Source organism: Nomascus leucogenys, chromosome 8 (genome assembly GCF_006542625.1).
Source record: "Nomascus leucogenys isolate Asia chromosome 8, Asia_NLE_v1, whole genome shotgun sequence".
Taxonomy (NCBI): Eukaryota; Metazoa; Chordata; class Mammalia; order Primates; family Hylobatidae; genus Nomascus; species Nomascus leucogenys.
This window is the reverse complement of record NC_044388.1, coordinates 69,609,045-69,629,167: the sequence shown is the minus strand read 5'-3', so window position 1 is coordinate 69,629,167 and position 20,123 is coordinate 69,609,045. Positions and strand designations below refer to the sequence as shown.

The 20,123-nt window shown below is 39.2% G+C and overlaps 1 protein-coding gene across 2 annotated transcripts in view; it reads right to left on the bottom strand.

Moving 5' to 3' along the window:
- CDKAL1 (CDK5 regulatory subunit associated protein 1 like 1) overlaps window positions 1–20,123 on the bottom strand; it is a 700,650-nt gene that overhangs the window by 28,128 nt on the left and 652,399 nt on the right. For both annotated transcript variants that reach the window (XM_030817372.1, XM_030817373.1), the window contains 2 exons: window positions 4,825–4,908; window positions 1,679–1,843 (listed from right to left, as the gene is read on the bottom strand). In XM_030817372.1, the coding sequence (XP_030673232.1) occupies window positions 1,679–1,843; window positions 4,825–4,908 (249 nt within the window). The remainder of the gene's footprint in view (window positions 1–1,678; window positions 1,844–4,824; window positions 4,909–20,123) is intronic.

Here is a 20,123-nt window from a genome sequence, read left to right as displayed (position 1 = left end):
CTCATGCTACAACACTATTTCTAGAGGCTCTGGCAGACCAGCAACCAACTGGCCTCCTCATCTTATCTGGGACTTTTGGGCCATTCTGGTTCAGAGTTGGGCTGGTGGTAGAACTGATAACACCATTTTCTAGACTAGAGGAAAGGATGGGAGAGTAGAAAGGGTGCCCCAGAGAATTTAAATGGAACTGCCCTTTTAGATAGTAACACTATAGTTAAGGAACAAATAGATGGACACTACATTTCCTTATTTATGTGCTATCAATGGTGACGTTTAGAATACTACTCTTTCCAAGAGGCAAACATGAAGGAAGTCAGTCTTTGAAATAATAATTTCCCCACTACTGCTACTTGCTGAGAAACCCTTTTCACTGTGGCAATCTAAAATTAACCTTGTAAAACACACTATGTGGAAAAACAAAACAAAACAAAAAATAAGCTGACTTCTGAAAAAATTTTTCAAAGTATTGGCTAACATATCAAAAGCCAAATCTCTAGCAATATAATTTAAATGCCAGGTTACACTGCTCCTTCCTGGCCACCCATCCTATCCCCCAAGTATGATTTTTTTTTTTTATAAACAGCAAAAATGAATGGTTATGTTTATCAAGTTTTAGAGTTATCTCCTGATCGTGCAGGCTGATGCATTTGGTAGGATTTTGACAAAAGCTGGTCTATACCGTTCCACTAGGGGTTAGACGGCCATGCATGCAGATCCTTCGTGGGCACTTGTCAAGCACATGTGAATTATCACTGCTATCGGACACAAGAATCCAGCACCACAATCAGTGAGAACACAGACAATAGTATTGTCTTTGTTGCTATTGCCAGAGTGAAGCGGTGTTCCCTTTATTTTAACCAACATGTCCTTGCAACTTATTTTGAGGAACAAGATTATACACAGATTAAAACAATTTTGGAATTACATGGCCAGATAAATATCAGTTATTTTTTTCCATATGCTAAATCACTGCTATATGCTTTTTTTTTTTAAGCGCTTAACAATTGTGTTGGAGAAAGGACATCAAATGATGCTTAGAAATGTGATACACATTTTCATTTCACACTCCATCAGCTTTTACAACTGTAGCTCAATGAAATGTAAGAGAGAGCTTGGCAAACGGCCATATTTACCAAGGTATAAAATAGGGGTCAGGTTACTTTTTTATAGAAAGAAAAAAAATGTTTAATTTTCACTCCACATGACTAAAGTAGATATCCAGCTAACACCCTTCTGAAAGGCACCATAACTGCATATATGATACGGTTTAGTGCCTGTTCAGCTGTAGGTTTTTACTACAGTATAAACAGCTTTGTAAAGCAAGAAAACACCCCTTTCTTCATCCCCTTCCACTCAGGATCTACTGACATAGAAACCATACTGGATCAGATCATCTTTTGGTGTCAACATTTTCACCTGCAAATAATGGCTTTTACCCCCTGCTTCTAAACTGGAAGCAGAAACAGCTTATTCCCTTTACAGCCAGAGAAGCAAAGCTATCGGCATCAGCAAAAACACATCTTTCTAATTCAGATTTCAATCTGTCAGAAAGGATTAAAGCCTCATGCATACATAAAAAGGGAACTATAAATGATAACAGAAACATGGTCTGGAATCACTGCGCTTCCACAGCTGCTGTTTTACGAGCAGGGTAGAGAGGAGAGCATCTTTTACTTACCTTTGTCAAACCTGAGACTTCTCCCTTTGCTAGTGGTTTGCTGATGGAGGGCGTGTACACTTTGGCATCAGATACTGGCTGCCCTTTCATAAAATGTTTGCCTGATTCATGGATGTCCACTTCAACCATTTTCCCCATGAACGCAGGGTTCTTTGGCACTAAAACCTTAAACACATTTGTTTCAGAGGCTTAATTTTTAAAAATAAACATTTTACTTTAGAACAGTTTCAGATTTATAGAATTATTGCAAAGACAGTATAGAGAGCTCCTGTATACCCAACTGCCAGTTTTCTTATTATTTACCGTCTTACATTAGTATAGTACTTTTGCCACAATTAATGAACCCAAATTGATATATTAATACTATTAACCGAAGGCATACTTAATTATCCAGGTTTCCTCATTGTCCCTCCATGTCATTTTTCTATTCTGGGATCCCCTCCAAAGTGGGCTCTATCTTCTAGCTGCTCAAGGGTCTGCAGAGCCTGCAGGAAGGAAAGGCACTTCTGGGAGGGGCTCCTGGGCCCCTGGGCTGTGCTTTTCCAGTGCAGGATGCATCTGATGTCCTGAGGCACGTGGAAGGCAGACCTGGGAAATCCCCCAGCAATCAGCCAGCCACTTCTGGACAGGCCTTTGATATCTTGCTCTTGGCTATTCCATGCAATGAGGAAAACTGAGACAATACTGATGAAAGCCTTATACTTTCAATACTTTCCAAGTGAGCTGTCAGAGTAATGGTTTGAAAAGACACTTCAAACACAGGCCTGCGTGTTTGTGTCCGCGCATGTGTGTATGCTGTGTTTTGAGGGAGAAGGAGGTACATTTAATAGAACCTTCCAATAACGCTGAACACTGCTGTTTGGAGCTAAATAACTCCTGAAACTAACAGCTGCCGTTCATTTCCCTTGCTCTGTTAGAAAAGGTCTGTGTTTGTCAGTCCTGGGAATCTACCTCCATCTAGAACCAGTCCTCTGAAGGTTACTTTGGCTTGTTCACAGGAAACTGTCAGGTTGTCTCTTTCCACTAGAAATTCCTGATAAAAGTCCTTGTTTACTTCGAGCAGACGTTTCCCTTCCTTTGGGACCCACAGGTAGCTTGTGTGCGTGATGTCTCCCTTACACTTCTATTTTAGCACTGCAGCGACTTGCCAGTCTTTTCAAGTTAGAGTCCAAAATAAATAGACCAATTCCAATGCAGTAATACTTGGACATCTAGATATAGTCTTCACCTCTGGAATTCATCTTATTTAGAAAAATAATTCCTAGAAAATCTTTGATATGCTTAGTTGTAGAGACAGAAAAGTCAGATGAGAGCCAGGAGTTCCACAGCCAATCTCTCTGAGAGGCAAAATTGAATCTTGGTCTGAGTTTGATTTTTATGACCACTGAGTACACTGCTTCATCAAAGTAGAAGAAAAAGGTCACCTGGGTGGTGAATTACTTATGGCAGGCAAAACGAACTAAAAGAGCTTTAGTGTTAGGATATAAAAAGCCCTTTTAAATCAGTTTTTATAAAATAAGAAAATCTCTAGACCAAACTAACCCTGGGAGATTTGGTACTATTCTGGGGAAAAATAACCCTCCTTGATCTGCTGCCTTGATCTGAATGAAGGGCTCAGTGTTTTCCCCTCCTCCAGTTTTAATAATTGGAAAAAGCCCGACTGCTTTAAATTGGAGGAAGCAGCTAACGAGGCATGCCACTGCCTTTAAAATGAAGGAAAAAAAGTTCCCTGCTGAGGCAAAACCCAGATGGCAAGAGAAAGGAGAGAGAAGAGGCAACCAAAATGCAATCAAGCTCCTCCCCAGGGCTGAGCAGAAGGTTGGCCTGAATAGGAAAATGGCCCTCTGGAGTATATTAACGAGATGGGGAAATGGGGAAGCGATGCAGGCCAGACACGGAGTGCTGGGAGCCCTTCCTCAACTGCAGTCTCCACCAGTACTGAACGGAGTACGTTTAGTCTGGGCTTTGAAAAGCTCCCCTGTTTCCTGGGGATGCACTGCCCAGTCTGAGATGATTCCCCGGGGAATGTCAATGCTGGGGGCCTCTTCAGCTCCTGCTTTCTTGCCTTCTGACACAGGCAGCCTGCTTCCTCTGCCCATCCCTCATCCGACTTGTCCACATTGGCCTTCAGCGTCTTCTCAACCTCTAATTCCAGCCATGACCCATAGCAAACATTTTCACCTCTTATGTGATAAGAAAGAAGCAAAAAAGTAGGAAGCTCCATTTGATTTTAATACAATCCAGAATGATCAGTGAAAATCTCCGTACGCCCATGACAGTCTCCCACACAGGCTATCATGAGATGGGAGAGGAGGGCGTATCCCGTCTCTTCCCTGGCCTTGGCCCTTGCCAGGGTCAATGCCCCTGAAAGAGGCACTCTCTTTTCCTTAGTCACTTTTGAATTGCTCTCCCACCTGGAGGAGTAGAAACCCCGATGCTGAAACAGAAGTCAGGCTCCTCAGTGGGCAAAGGCAGGCCAGCTTAGATGGGCAGGGAAGGAGGGCTAGTAAGTGGGGGTGCCCCTACGGATGGCCTTCAAAGCTCTCACAATGAAGCTGGTTTGATCCTCACACTGGTCTGCACAGTTGTACACACAATTTGCGTTGAGTCCAAGGAACAGACTCCTTTTCCTCTGCTCCCAGCATTTTTATCAAGGTAGAAGTTAAAAAAACAAATGCTAAAACTAAACAAAACTAAAAAACCAACCAACCAACCAACCAACCAACCAACTAAAAAAACTGCCCGGGTGATGTACCAGTGAGAGGAAATCCCTGCCCTTTCATGCTGCTGTCGCCCATGCAGACATCCTTCCTGTCGTCTGAGCAGGACTTTCCCCGCTGCTTTGCCAGGGTGTGGGAATTCTGGCAGTGCTAATTGCCTGGTTCCAAACGCCCAAAAGCCTAAGGCTGGTCCTGTCAAAGATTAATGTGAACTAAAATAGACTAAATACACCTATTCCTTTGAACAGAACATATTGTAGAGTAAGTCACAAAGATAAAGTCCATGTTAGCCTGGCTGGCTTGAAGCTATAAAACAGCCTTGCTGTGACAAGATTCAACGCTCTCCCCTTTAAATGCCCTTTGCTTAAACTTTCAGAACTCTTTCTCACTTTGGAGAAAACTCAAGAATACTGAAGTACCTCTTACCTGCTCATAGAATTGATTGTGTGCAACATAAAACTTGGAATCAAAAGATTCTTCTGTTACTAACACTTGTTGTCTTTCACCAATCTGTGGAGAGAAGGGGAGGGAAAAAAAGGAAAGATAAGGGTAAACACCTGTGAATCCAAAAATAAAAATAAAGGCCAGCCCAAGTAGGTCTGGACCAAGTAGCGTCTTCTTGAATTTAAACTAGACTCTACATTGCTGGTTATTTAACAGTGAACACTGCTCAAATCACGGATTCAAATTTTTTGAAAGACATTAATTATCTGGCAACATAAAATTAGCATAGTATAAACTCTTATTTTCTTACATAACTCTGAAACAGAATTTGATCTCCTTCAACATAAGTAAGATAATTAAAGCTTCTATGACATACAAAAATCTTCTAAATATCACTTTGTTTCCTGAAACAAAGTTGCAAAACAAGCCAGAACAAGCTGCTTCTAATCCAAATTCATGAAAATATTTTGGCAATATGAAAGAATAGTAATAAACATTAATTTGAGTTATGAGGGATGTAACACTAAAGAAAATGCCTCTGAAAACTAGTCATTAGGACCTTGCACCTCCACATTTCATATCTTGCATACAATTCTGAAAGTACTGAGTAATTCACAGAGCTATTTACTTATCATATACATTTTCTCTGTCACAGGCAACTGTCTCTTTGCTGCAGTCAGGACCCTACGTTCATTTGTTATTTTTTAAAGAGAAAGACAGCAAAAATATGGAACTGCTAATTTCTTACAGAATTGATGTACATTATGATCTAAGCACCCATTTTTAATAGCAAAGAAGTAAATCACCCAAAACAATGGGTAAAGAAGTGTGACTATTCTAAGGAAATTCTATAATTTCCAAGTTTATTCTACCGTGAAATGCAGCATTTAAGGTATCAATTACTCTTTTTTTTTTTTTTTTTTTGAGACAGAGTCTCACTCTGTCACCCAGGCTAGAGTTCAGTGGCATGATCTTGGCTCACTGCAAATTCCGTCTCCCAGGTTCAAACGATTCTTCTGCCTCAGCCTCCCGAGTAGCTGGGATTACATGCATGCGCCACTATGCCCGACTAATTTTTATATTTTTAGTAGAGACGGGGTTTTGCCACGTTGGCCAGGCTGGTCTCGAACTCCTGACCTCAAGTGATCCGCCCGCCTCGGCCTCCCAAACTGCTGGGATTTCAGGTGTAAGCCACCATGCCTGGACTCAGTTACTCTTTTTACAAGGTTGTCAAAATGTCTGATACAGCAAAACAACTGTACTGAATGACTGTGCCGGGGATTATTTTTACAATTGCTACTTAATAATTATGACCCCCCAAATTAAAGCCCACTGGCAAGATAATTTTTTAAAATTCCTATTCTCATTTGTAGGGACTTGTCACCATGTTCAGGCAGTTACCATGAAGGAAACATAAACACAGCTGCACTAAATAGACCACCTAACAATTAAAAAACAAATCAAACTCCCTTCTCCATCATACAATGCCAGTACCTAAATACACCATAATTTACTATCTAGTTTACCATCTCATTCAAAATATAGCCCTCTTAGCCAAAAGCTGTAAGGTCTCTGAGATGACACTTACTAAAGACTCTTTTCACTCTCTGAAAAACAATGCAACTTCTGGCAACATTAACCCCCTTAAAAAAATCAAGTGGCAAAAAAGAAATTTCCCCCAACTTCTATGTTGAGCTTCCATGGCTCTGTTTATTGAAAAGGGCTGGTGAATATTGGGTATCACTGAAGTATATTCTTCTACAAGAAAACTTAGAATGTTTGCACACATTTCACAGTGTGAGTTGCTTATGACTTAGGATAAGTATCTGTCAATGGTTCTTAAGGAAATCTGCAATTACACTTCATTTAACATCAAGTTTTCAGAAAATTAACAACAATGCGAAATTGTAGAGCCACTGAAAACTATGCTGCTTCTTTCTTCTTATTAGAATCAATGTGGAGAGTAAGGGCCATCATGTTTGGGCTGCTCTATTTCATCTGGAGATGATAACAATGACAGTAATATATACAGAGTTAAAAAGACTTGCTATGTTTATATAGTAGAAAGCCGGGCTTTTAATCAACCATAAGAGAACTATTTGTAGGTGAGTATTTAACTACTATTTGCCAAAGAGACTCAGGAGAACCGCAATGTGCACTAATTCATAGTGGCAAACACCTTTTCAGTCATCCTATTTGCGTCCTCAACTGAGGAGTCACCCTATTTGTGTCCCCAGTCTCATTGGCAAGGCCCTTAAAAATCTCCAGAGCAGCCGGGCCTGGTGGCTCATGCCTGTAATCCCAGCACTTTGGGAGGCAGAGGTGGACAGATCACTTGAGTCCAGGAGTTTGAGACCACCTGGGTAACATGGCAAAACCCCATCTCTATAAAAAATACAGAAATTAGCCGAGTGTGGTGGTGTGTGCCTATTGTCCCAGCTACTCGAGAGGCTGAGGTGGGAGGATCGCTTGGGCCTGGCAGATTGAGGGTGCAGTGAGTTGTGATCATTCTACTGCATTCCAGCATGGGTGATTGAATAAGACCCTATCTCAAGTAAATAAATAAATAAATAAATAAATAAATAAATAAATAAAACATCTCCAGAGGCCAGGCATGATGGCTCATGCCTGTAATCCCAGCACCTTGGGAGGCCAGGGCGGGTGGATCACTTGAGGCCAGGAGTTCGAGACCAGCCTGGCCAACGTGGTGAAACCCTGTTTCTACCAAAAATACAAAAGTTAGCCAGGCATGGTGGCATGTGCCTGTAGTCCCAGCTACTTGGGAGACTGAGGTGGAAAGATTGCTTGAACCTGGGAGGCAGATGTTGCAGTGAGATGAGATTGCACCCCTGCACTCCAGCCTGGGTGACAGAGTGAGACTTTGTCTCTAAACAAAATCTCCAGAGCATACGGAGCAAAACTGAGCCTAGGAAGGCTACGGCTTTGATCAAAAGCTGCTGCAATCCGTCCCCACCGCTTAAAATAAATATATGTATACATATATATTATAAATATATAAAACTTGCTTGAGCCCAGCAGTTGGAGGCTGCAGTAAGCTTTGATCATGCCACTGCACTCCAGTCCGGGCAACAGAGTGAGAACCTATCTGAACAAATGAACAAACAAAAAATAATAAATGCTTCCCTCAATATTTTTTAATGAATGAAGTCACATTGAAGTGAAAATCAAATATAACCTTTAAGATAATCAACTATTCCAAATAATATTAAAGTCAACACTTAAGTTATGGAAGAATGAGTTCAGATGACATTCTGGAAGATGCAACTTCACCTTGGTTGCAAAGGAACTTGTGGGCTAAGGAAACATACAAGCCTCCAATTTCTTTTTAAAATGAGCCACTTCCCCTACACTTTCTAGCTGCTGTCTCTCCCACCCCATATGGTAGCCCTGTGTGGTTAAAGACCCTCATATAACAAAATTGAGAGTAATCATCCTGGCTTGCCATATCCAAAGAGTGCCTCTGCTTTCCAGGTAAGGAAGTTCTAGTCACAGAACTAAGGCAGGGCATCTGCAGAAAAGTGGCAAGGCTATAGATATTTTCAGGACTCTAAGACCACACCACCCAGTTATCTATTATGCTAATGGCAGAGGTAGTCCACTAAAAGGGATCAGAATCTGTCTTAAAGAGACTCTACACTCATCTGAGAAGCAAACTTCTATGGCTGCCTCACCATCACTAACAGATCCTTGCCTAACAGCTGAAAATACCAACAGGAAAAGGTTACATCACTGTGAAAAATGGACAAAATCCTGCAAGTAAGGAAGAGGTTGAAAACCATGGTTCTCATAAAATGTGTGACTGGCAGCCTGCTATGGTTTGTCCCTGATAAAACTCATGTTGAAATTTAATTGACAATGTAACAGTGTTGGGAGGCAGTGTCTTTAAGATGTGATTAGGTCATTAGGATCAGTTAGTATCTTTCTCCAGGGACTGAGTTAGTTCTTGAGGGAATGGATAAGTTAGTTCTTGAGGGTGTTATAATGTGAGGCTGCCTTTCGTGTGTGGTCTCTTTGAAAGCCCTTCTGCTTTCTGCTGAGTTGAAGCCCTCACTAAATGGGTTGCCTGATCTTGGACTTCTCAGCCTCCAGAATCATGAGCCAAATAAACTTCTTTTCCTTATGAATTATCCAGTCTTGGGTATTCTGTTATAGCAATAGAAAATGAACTAAGACAGAGCACAATGAGCACAATATAATTGTTCAGCAGAAATGTTTAAGATACAACTGAAATTCTAAGTCCAAAGAATGGTCTGGTGGGTGGCGTCAAGAGAATTGTAACATTCAAGGATAGGAAGAAAGGGGAAAGTGATGGATAGACAAAGAAAGGTCAGAAGCAGAAGCACCTAGTTCTAGCAGAACCGAAGGGAAAAGAGTCTGAAGAGGGTTCTTTGAAATCAACAGATGCCACATATATGGATTGGTCAGTAGGGAACAAAGACACAGGGTCTGAGTGAGATTATTTTTGAGATGAAAGAGACCTGACTATGTTTTGGGCCTTCACTTTCCTCATCTAAAATGAGAGGTTGGTAGAAGTAGGACGGAAGTAGGGAGAGTAGGGCTGTTGAAGGGGAGGTGGATTACAATATTTAAAGATCTTTCGATTATGAAGTTTAAGTCATTGTTGAAGGTAGATCCATAGGCTGCGGATCAGCACATCCAAAGGTTTCATGGGAATTAGCTACAGGAAATTACGTACTCTAAATCAAGCCTGTCTCTCTCTTGTTCTCTCTCTCTCTCTTTTTTTAAACAGTAAATGTATGCTTAGAGCCCTCTGCAAATTACAGCTACCTTCTTGCTGTACTTAAACCAACAACTTGATTTTCAATACAGTACCTGCCAGGAAACAATTACAAGGTGTCTCAAGAGGCTGTTGAGTGACTTGAAGTTTCCTTAAAGAAGTCTGCCAAAATCTCAACAAAGCTTGGCTGGGTGTGGTGGTGGCTCACACCTGTAATCCCAGCATTTGGGGAGGCCAAGGCGGGAGAATCATGTGAGGCCAGGAGTTAGAGACTAGCCTGGGCCACATAGCAAGACCTTGTTTCTACAAAAAAAATAAAAAAAATTAGCAGGGTGTGGTGGTGCACACCTGTAGTCCCAGCTACTTGGAATGCTAAGGCAGGAGGATTGCTTGAGTCCAAGAGTTCAAGGTTGCAGTGAGCTATGATTGCACAGCTGCATTCTAGCCTGGGTGACAGAGAAAGATCCTATCTCTTAAAAAAAAAGGAAATCTCAACAAAGTATTTTCTTGTAATCCTAAGAAAGATGTCCTTTTCCTTCTGATTTGTTTATAGGCATATAGTTTATGGCTGGTTAAATAAAATGATGTTCATTTAATTTCTGTAACATGCTAGAGGTTAAAAGCTTCTGTTGAGAATACAAATGCTATAGTATTTCCAGGGGAAACTCAGTTTCCATTTACAAAGCTTTGCCTTTTAAGAGATCTGTCAGGAAAGTAACTGATTGTAGTAACTTGATTGTAGCTATCTGAAGGGACAATCCTTACCTTGAGCTTATTCCTTTACTGAATTCAGTTCTATGGACTTTTGAAAGTGGCTGTTGGTTCTGGTACCTGCTTTAACAAGCTAGGCATACTTTATAATTTATTCATCAAATGTAAGTAGAGAAAGTAATTTTTCCTAGGATGTACAGAACTTCATTTCGTCATTTTAACGTTAAAGACATTTTATGAAAAATGAATTATAAAAATATTCCTGTAAAACTATCCCTTGCTTTCTCTGACTGGGTCACTAAAGTGAAGGAAGGCGCAGGAAACGTCTGTATAAGACCCTGCATTACTGCTGACCTCTCAGGGCTGCCGGGGAAATACGGCCCCCAGCTGTGAAAGAATGAGTGTGCTACAATTTTCTAGGCCTTGTTGAAAAGATATGAGAAAAGCTCTTATACTTTTTTTTTTTTTTAAATGAAAACCACAAAGGCAGAAAATAAAAGCAGTATTCCCCTAGACAGACAAAGAAAGTAAGATGTTGGAGGGAGCTTGGCAATCTCTCTGATTTCACAGGGAGAGAACTAAGGTCTGGCAAGATGGGTGATTTGCTCAGTGGCAGTGGCAGAAGAAAGGGAAGCCTTTGAACTCTTCCCACTACTCAATGCTTCCTATTTAATTGCTAGCTGTGGAAAACTTACAACACCACGGATCTAATTCTGCAGTGTATGACTTTTCCTTGAGCAGAGAAACATCTGTGACAAACAAATAGCAGTGTTTTTAAATTCAATTTTGGGGTAGATTTTTCAGTAAGTTACATAATCAGTTAGCTGTGTCATTTGTGTCACATCTATGCTTAAATTTCCCAAGTGCCTGAAGTTGTGAAAAACATCAGTTCTAACCATATGGCCAGAGAGTGCAGATAAAACACACACTTGCATTTAAAAAGCAGTGGTTTCCAACAGAATTTGGTTGCTGAATGAATGCTCCTCAAGTACACTCTAAGTCATCATTTGTCCTGAAACAAACAATATTCTACAAGGCTATATAAGGATATAAAGAGAGAAACAGAATTGTTTGAAGAAACGCAGACATCACTCAAATTAAACAAAGACATCAGGGTATTTGGGCTAATACCTTTAACTCAGTAAGAAATGTTGCTTGCAAAAGTGTTCTTTGGACTAGAAAAAGCAAAAGGTTTCTCTTAAACTCATATATGGCTTTAAACATAAACTGTATGTAAAGTTTGCTTTTCTCTTTATAACTTTTTTTTCTTCTTACTTTCGCTTTACTTAAACAGAAAGCCTGACGTGGCTTTGGAAAATAATGTCAATCAATTTCTATTCTGAGATGCTGAGTTACAAAAAGATTTCAATATTACTATTTAGCGTAACAAAAAATTCACAAAGGACATAGATATATGGACCTGTGTAAGATAGGCATTTGTTTCTTGAAAATGGTGTTAAGGAAGAAAGAAACTATTTTGTTTCCATTGAAGAGCTGCTGACAATTATTTTTTCTGTCCATTCTCTGCCTTAGGAAAAGAATGGAGATTAAAACACACATATCAGGCCGGGGGCGGTGGCTCATGCCTGTAATCTCAGTACTGTGGGAGGCTGAGGCAGGTGGATCACCTGAGGTCCGGAGTTCAAGACCAGCTTAGCCAACATGGTGAAACCCCATCTCTACAAAAATACAAAAATTAGCCTTGGCTTGGTGGCGGACACCTGTAATCCCAGCTACTCGGGAGGCTGAGGCAGGAGAATCGCTTGAACCTGGGAGGCGGAGGTTGCAGTGAGCTGAGATCATGCCATTGCACTCCAGCCTGGGCGACAAGAGTTAGACTCCGTCTCAAAAAAAACAAAAACAAAAAAAACACACATATCAAAAGTTCCTGTAATCATTTACATCATGGTTCTAATAAACTTGAATTTTATCTGTGCTTATCCTACACAGAATATTCTGACATGCTACTTCTGCAGCTAAGTTTTTTCTTTTATTGCAGATAATAAAATACAATTTTTTGACCTGACTGGTTTCTGAACACATGACTCTGGGAAATGTCAAATGTCTTTCTTTAGCTCCAGTCAAATTAGTTTTTTTTTTTTTCCTCCCCCTAAGCTGCCTGGAACATGTTAAACACAAGGCTGTGACCTTAAACTCTGAAATAATATTTCTAGTGTCTGTGCAAAAGCCTGCCCTCACATACACCTTTAGACTAATTACTGCAGTGTAATGTTGCCAGTGAACTGCTGTAATTACACTTGGAGAAAAGTATGGTCTTGTTCTTTCCTAGCTAATGAAAATGATAACCTTTCCATTTTGATTCATCATTCACAACAGGCAGAGCATGCGATGCTGGGTCTCCTGGGTATACAGTAATTTTCCTGACTGTTTATGCACACTTCTATTTTCTGGCCCTGCAGAAGCTGGAATTAAAGAACCAGGCATACTTATGCTAAAAACGGTCAACGGTAATAATAGCAATAACATTAAAATTTAATATCATCCTTACTCCACGATGCCATTCTATAATGAAATAGGGCCACAACACAAGAATGTGTGTCAAAAATGATGATAGCATAGAAAACAGGTAATGAGCCTTTAAGTCCATCGTATTCAAAATGCTAGCCATCAATTTGTTGGTCTACTTAAGGGTTCTTAAGAGAAGATGTTGGACACTTTATTCTCAAAGCGCTAGACTGGTAACTGATTCTTAAACAATGACAAAAAAAAAGGCATTCATTAGATTATTTGAAAACATTGTCCTCTGTGGGAAAAAAAAAATTCTTCAGATACACTTATTAATAGATATAAATGTACTCAAAAGGGGAAGAATGTTCCTTTGAAGTGGAATAGCCATATTTTTAAGTATATATGCTTATCTATTAATTGCCATGAGTATCTTAGTAGCTTTATTTCTTCCTTCTTTGCATTTCAGAAATAACCTAAGGAGAAAGAAAAATTGCAAAACAATTTGGCTTTTCAAAAGTTATTCTTCCCTTCTTTGTGCAGTCATACGAGATACAAAGACCAGGCCCGAGGCAGTTCTACTGAATCAAATCAGACCATGAAGTTTCTTCTAACAAGAATCTCCTTGTGCTTTTCTTCACGCTGGTTGGTTTTCTTCTAGCCGTATCTACCCCAGTAAGAGGAAGACAATCCAAGACTAGTCTCTTTCCAGCTGGGGGCAAAATCCCATTCTTAGTAACAAAGCTATTTTCATCTGCTGATCGAGAGCCAATAGTAAGAGCAAATAGTTACACAGGAAATGCCACGCTGATGCCTTCCTGCCTGGCATCAGGGATCCAAATCTAGTACTACCTAAACTGCCAGTTCAAAAAGCAGCTGCATTTTAACCACCTGCCTGTACCTTCTGAGTATTCTAGAGCATTCAAAGGTATTGCCTATAAAGCTTTTTGTGGAATTAAAAAAAAAATTGTGGTAAGAACATATAACATGAAATCTACCCACTCAACAAACCCAAGCAAGTTGACCCTCCTATCACAGAGCCGGCACAAAGTACATCAGGTCTGTTTTTCCCCACACTGGGCAAGCTCTGTCACGCCCAGGCAGCCTGGGAAAGTGCTCAATACTGAAAACTGAAGTCCTATGGCCAGATACTGCCAGTAAGATCTATCCGTGAGATCTGATTCATGGAAAGGGCCCGTGGAGCCAACACTGGATAGAAGTGTAGAACTTTTTTATGAAAAGCTCAAACCTAAAAATTGAACAGAATTTCCATTCACTTTCACCCTCCTGATCTATTTCCACTGTTGTCTCTTAGCCATTACTTGGCAAGTCTAGGCCAGTCTTCTTTGAGAGCAGATTCTCAGAAAGGGACCTACTCATAAAAGTAGGTTGTACACCTTAAATAGATACAATTTTATTTGTCAGTTGAAAAGATGAAAAAGAAGAAGCCACAAAATACTTGGAGGAAATATAAATTATTAGACATGTAACGTGTTGATGAAACATTTTTAACATGATGCCATGTTGCCATAAATGAGAAGTTTTTAACTACTGATTAAAAAAAGTATATTAAGATTGTCATAAACAAAGTCAAAAAGCAAATAGAAAAAAATTGCAAGTATGACATATATACTAATCACATGTTATATGTTATATAATATAAAGAGCCTTTACAAAACAATAAGAAAACAATAAATGTTCCCAACAGAAAAATAAACTGCTAAAAAAGCAATTCAAAACCAAAAATCTAAATTATCTACATACAATACATATCTGAAAAAAGTTTCACTTCATTTTCAACAAATAAATACTAAAATAAGGAAATGTCCTTTTTTTTCACAAATGGGCAAAAATATGTATGAATACTGGGCTGTGCTTCTGGGAAAAAATTTTTTTCATACATTCCCCATCCCCAAAAGGCACACAAGTGACCAGTGATAACATTTAATAGGTCACTTTCTTGGAAGGTGCTTGTTGAAGTTTTGTTTCACTGATGACACAAAAAGTAAGCCAAATTTAAAAAAAAGAGAAAAGCAAAAGCAAAAGCATTAGAGAGAGAGATTGTTTATGTAATCTAGTAATCTGCAGCAACCACTTGCCAACTCCCCTCACACCTTCATTGCTCCAAGTCCTCATTCCAAAAGCATGGGGAGTCAGGCAACTCAGTGAGCTACACTACCAGGCATTACCAATGGTATAAAACTCAGAATAATTCCGAGAAAGATTCAGACATTTGGAAGAAAAAAAGGTGTGGGCGTGGTATGCAGGACGCTTTCTAATTATCTTTATGGCATAAGAAAACTTCTTTTCAAATACTAAATTATGAGAAAGGATGGATAAGCTCCAGCCTACCCAACTTCTAAATGAGAATTTTTTAAATCATCAATTCAGAGCTGGATTGGATAGAAGAGAGGACTTCAGAGATCATTTAGGACAAACTCTTCATATTACAGATGAGAATACAGGCCCCTTAGAGATTAAGTGACTTGGTCAAGGTCACATACCTCATAATATTTAACCTATAATGTTAAAAATGGATTCTATCCTGACAGTTGTTTTAGGCAAGTGGTGAATTACCCAATTACTTTAAAAGTGCACCATGTATACAGTAGCCCTGGCCATATGTATACAGTAGCCCTGGCCATATGTGGCCACTGGGCACTTAAAATGTGGTGATTCTAAATTGAGATGTGTTATAAAATACACACCAGTGCAAAGTACACACCGGATTTCAAAAATTTAACATGAATAAAAGAATGTAAGACATCTCACTAATTTCTATACTGAATACATGCTGAAATGATAAAGTTTTGATACACTGGAGTAAATAAAATATATTATTCAAACAAATTTCACCTGTTTCTTTTTACTCTGTTAATGTGGCTATCAAAAAATTTAAAGTAACATCTGTGGTTGATACCATATTTTTATTGGAGAGGGCTGCTCTAAAACATTATGATGTTGTTTTTAAAAATTTAACGGAAATCTACCATTTCACTGTTTTAGAAAGGATATTAGTCATTTTTCAAAATAATAATAATAAAAAAAAAACTCACCACACTCTTAATTGTGGTAATCATGTAAACGTAATGTTTTAGTTTTAGGAAGGAATGTATACATGTCTATAAACTGTAAAGGCAGGAATTTTGAATATCAAAATTGCTCTTTTTGACCATTAAATTATTCTTGCTTCCATTTTTCTGGTTGACCACAGCCTCCCTAAAACCTTATGGCATGATCAGCTTGCTCAGTTTTTAGGGAAATCCAGGCAACCAAGGAGAGGCTATCTACATTTTCCAATCTGTCATTTTCCATTCAGTGTGGCTGAAAAAGCAACCATCTAAAAAACAGTTGGCACTTGGACTTAGAAGGCAGAAAGTAATCATTATCAAAAAATTCATTTTTTTTAAATAAGCCAAAAATGAACGTCCAAAATATGTACTGCCTTTGGTAAGATAAATCTTGCATTCCCCCCCATTCCCCAAAGAACTCAGCATAGATGTGAGCAATAAATAACACGTGCAGTACACCCCACCATCTTTCAACCATTTGCCAGTCAGGATTGAGGCTGAGGAAGCAGAAAAGATTAAGCAGAAATCAAAGAGAGCCAAGCTCTAATGGTGTCTAATTAGCATAACAAAAGGCACTGCCACAATCTTTCAGCAGTGGGCAATACATCTCATTAAAGAAGATTGAATAACAATTATTCTCTCCTGACCCCCCCTGCCCCACCCCCATACTTCTTGGCTTAGCTCCGGGAGACCCTGAGAGCCCGGCTCCAAGAGCTTCTGCATTATTGGCCAGGCATTCAGGCTGCAGGGGAAAGAGCCCACTTGTATTACTGTGCACCTGCATCTCAATGCTTTATTCTGATTTCCTCGCCTGCTGTGAAAATGTAGCTTCTTCAAGCACATAAAAGTCCTGATATGCAGTTTATAGGAATATAATATTGAGAAATTCAATGATGACCTAAAAAATGAATACTACTTCTTCTAAAACATCTTTCTTGAAAGAAAATTGATCTAGTATTTATTTCTCTTCACCTATTCTATTTCCCCCTTAATATTACTTCACTGTCTCAGACTTAATGAGGCTAAATTGAAATTCTAATAAATTTTATTGCAACCAGTAATTTGCTGTGTGCACACACAGGCACGCACACACACATAGATACATACACACATCATGCCATGTAAGTGGGAATACTTTGGTTCAGACCTATCCTCTCTCCCTATTTCCCCTTGAGGTAGATAAGCGAGAAAATAGATGAAATTCAAAGAAAATCGAGATTGCAGGTGAGCATGTGAGTAGTTTTTGTATACATTTAAACCAAGAATAAAAGATTCTACTTAAATCAATAATTTAAAAATTCTTCCAGGGTGATTACTAAGAAAGATAAAAGCTTTAAGCAATCCTATGTACTTTTTCATATCAATCTACTTTGGGGGAAGGATTGAGTGGGAAGGTGAGACAAAGGACACAGTTATTTAGTCCAAACAATTTTCAATTCTGAGCTATATTTTTTGATCAGTAACACCTTTCTAAAGAAATTTAGTATGAGGGCTGCTTTTTTTTTAATGGCCTCTCCTGCCAAACACAATAGTACATCGTCTACTTAAACCTGAACATTGCCATGTCTAGGAAAAGCTGTTTATCACAGATGTAGATAGGAACCACTGCAACAGTTCCTGAGACTAAATAGCAGAAACGGAGCCAACTCAAGGAGTAGCTGGGAAAACCTATTTAGTATGTCTGGATTTTCAAACTGCTACAAAATTACTGCATTGTAGGAACTAAGAGACCTTGAGAATATTCAAATCATAGGCTGGGTACTGTGGCTCACCCTGTAATCCCAGCACTTTGGGCAGGCCGAGGTGGGTGGATCACTTGAGGCCAGGAGTTACAGACCAGCCTGGCCAACATGGTGAAACCCCATGTCTACTAAAAATACAAAAATTAGCCGGGCATGGTGGTGGGCATCTATAATCCCAGCTACTCAGGAGGTTGAGGCAGGAGAATCGCTTGAACCTGGGAGGTAGAGATTGCAATAAGCAGAGGTCGTGCCATTGCACTCCAGCCTGGGAGACAGAGCGAGACTCCATCTCAAAAAAAAAAAAAAAAAAAGAAAGAAAAGTCAAAGAAATGTATTTGGGGGTAAAATATTTTTATTTCTTTTAGGGCCTGTTATCTGTCATGTGATGCTATACCAGAATCAGGTTGGAATCTGGTATCTTATTGTTACAAAAAGTCTGTTTTGTCAGTCTTAAGTTCTCTGTTTTAATGTTACTGCTGGTCAGCTGTACCTGAATTCCAAACAGAGGAGAGCATAATGAGGCATGTCCAACCTACCCCTCCAACCTCCAATCCCTGCTTCCTCTCATGGCCTAAAGTATCACAGTTTTTCAGGTTAACTTTGAATGCCCCTGGCCAAGAGGAGGGGTCCATTCAGTTGGTTGGGGGGCTTAGAATTTTATTTCTGGTTTAGAACAGTAATGATGTGGCTTGAGTCTTGAGTTGTCTTCAGATTGATAACCTGGCTTTTGGGAGTCAGTGGCAGAAGTAATAATATGGAGGAGGTCCAACAGCAGGTGCAGGACAAGTTAGATTATTGTTGGTAACATAACCCACAGCACTATCTCCAGGATGGTTTATATTTAACTAAATTCCAACTTCACACACATCTTCCATTTATTATAAGAAGACAGCTCTGTGAGCTGAAACACATTCATAACTTCAACATTACTACTGGACATCTTTATTCAAGTAGTCATGAGGGAATTTTAATTTCAAGTAGAAAACTGTCTTGGGGCTCTAACTGCTGCTTCAGAGAGGAGTAACTTTTAGAAAGCAACACCGTATGGATATGTGACTAGTTACTTAGAGTCTAGATTATTGCTAAACATGCTAAAAAAGCAAAAAGCTGCTGGAGGAAGTAGGATCCTGGGCTTGAGCACAGGTCAGCACTCCTGGTGGGCATACTGCCATCCCTCTGGGGGAACTCTGTCTGAAAAGCGGAGGGACCTCTTTGCTCCCTTTTCGAAGCCATGGCTCAAAAGGGTTGCAGAAATGTAAGACAAAACATATTTAATAGGAAGAGAGTAGGAAAATTCTCCAATATTGATAAATCTGCAATTCATTTTTTTTTTCAGTAGCTATTGGAAAGACGAATTATGCTGAAAAAAAAAAAAAACCTAGAGCAGCTTCCTGTCATTTCTAAAACATGATCCTATGCCTGCTTGAAAGAGTTAAGGCTGTATAAATATTTATCATTCTTCTTTCAAAAGGATTAGAAAAATTCCCTTTGCATACATGAATTTTAGATTGCAAGGCAAACATGAAGAGATGGTCAGGGGCCCATCATCTTAATGAGGATATGGTAATGATAATGATTTTTTTAAGCTTGCTTATATGTGATCAAAACCTAGAGATTTTGATTTTATACTAAGGCATGCACAGAGCCAAGAATAGTTAATGCTTTCAGGAGCATATGGATGGGATGACAGGAAAACCATCAAGGGCTTACAGTGGGACCAGGGTGAAAGATTCATTAAAAGTGATAAATAGGATATGCCTTTCTTAATGTTTTTCAATTGCATATTCAATACAGCAGGACAGTGACTATGCATTTTAACTGTCTTTATTTTTAAGAGAGCTGCCAGATTTTAATCACAGATTAAACAGTTATTTGCAAATGAGTACCCCTTCATTAACATACCAGAATCACAATAATAAACAATTCTGTTACTAAACAGTACACGGGACAGCATGAAGTTTAAGAACCATACACACATATAGCACTACAGCAGGGTAAAATACTCCTTTTAATTCGAGCAAGCTAGTTACCTGAAATTTTAAGGGAAATAACCTAGAAGAACGCTCACAAGATTCTAAATTCCATGAGTAGAGACTTTATTTGCAACTTTATCCCTAGTGCCTAAAACAATGCCTGACTCATGATAGGTTCTCAATAAATGGAAATGAATGAACCAGCTCTTTTAATAAATAGTGATATTCTTACAGTTATACTGTCAAGCACTGAAACCTTTTGAAAAATTGCTAAACTGAAATAAATCAATGGCATTTTTATCAAAAATTTGATTCTATAATTTATTCTGAAGGCCTTAGAATAGCTGTATTTTTTTGTTATCATCTTCATAACAAAGAGCAGCAATAATAATCTTATTTCATCTAGTTTCTTATTTTTCACTTTCACATAGACTTTTGTTGTTGCCAACTTATAGAGGCACAGAGAATTTAAGTACCTTGGTTCAGGATACTGTGTAAGTTAGATATAGGTCTTAGGTGCCAAACTTCCTAGTGCACTGTTTTCTGCAGTAAACAATGC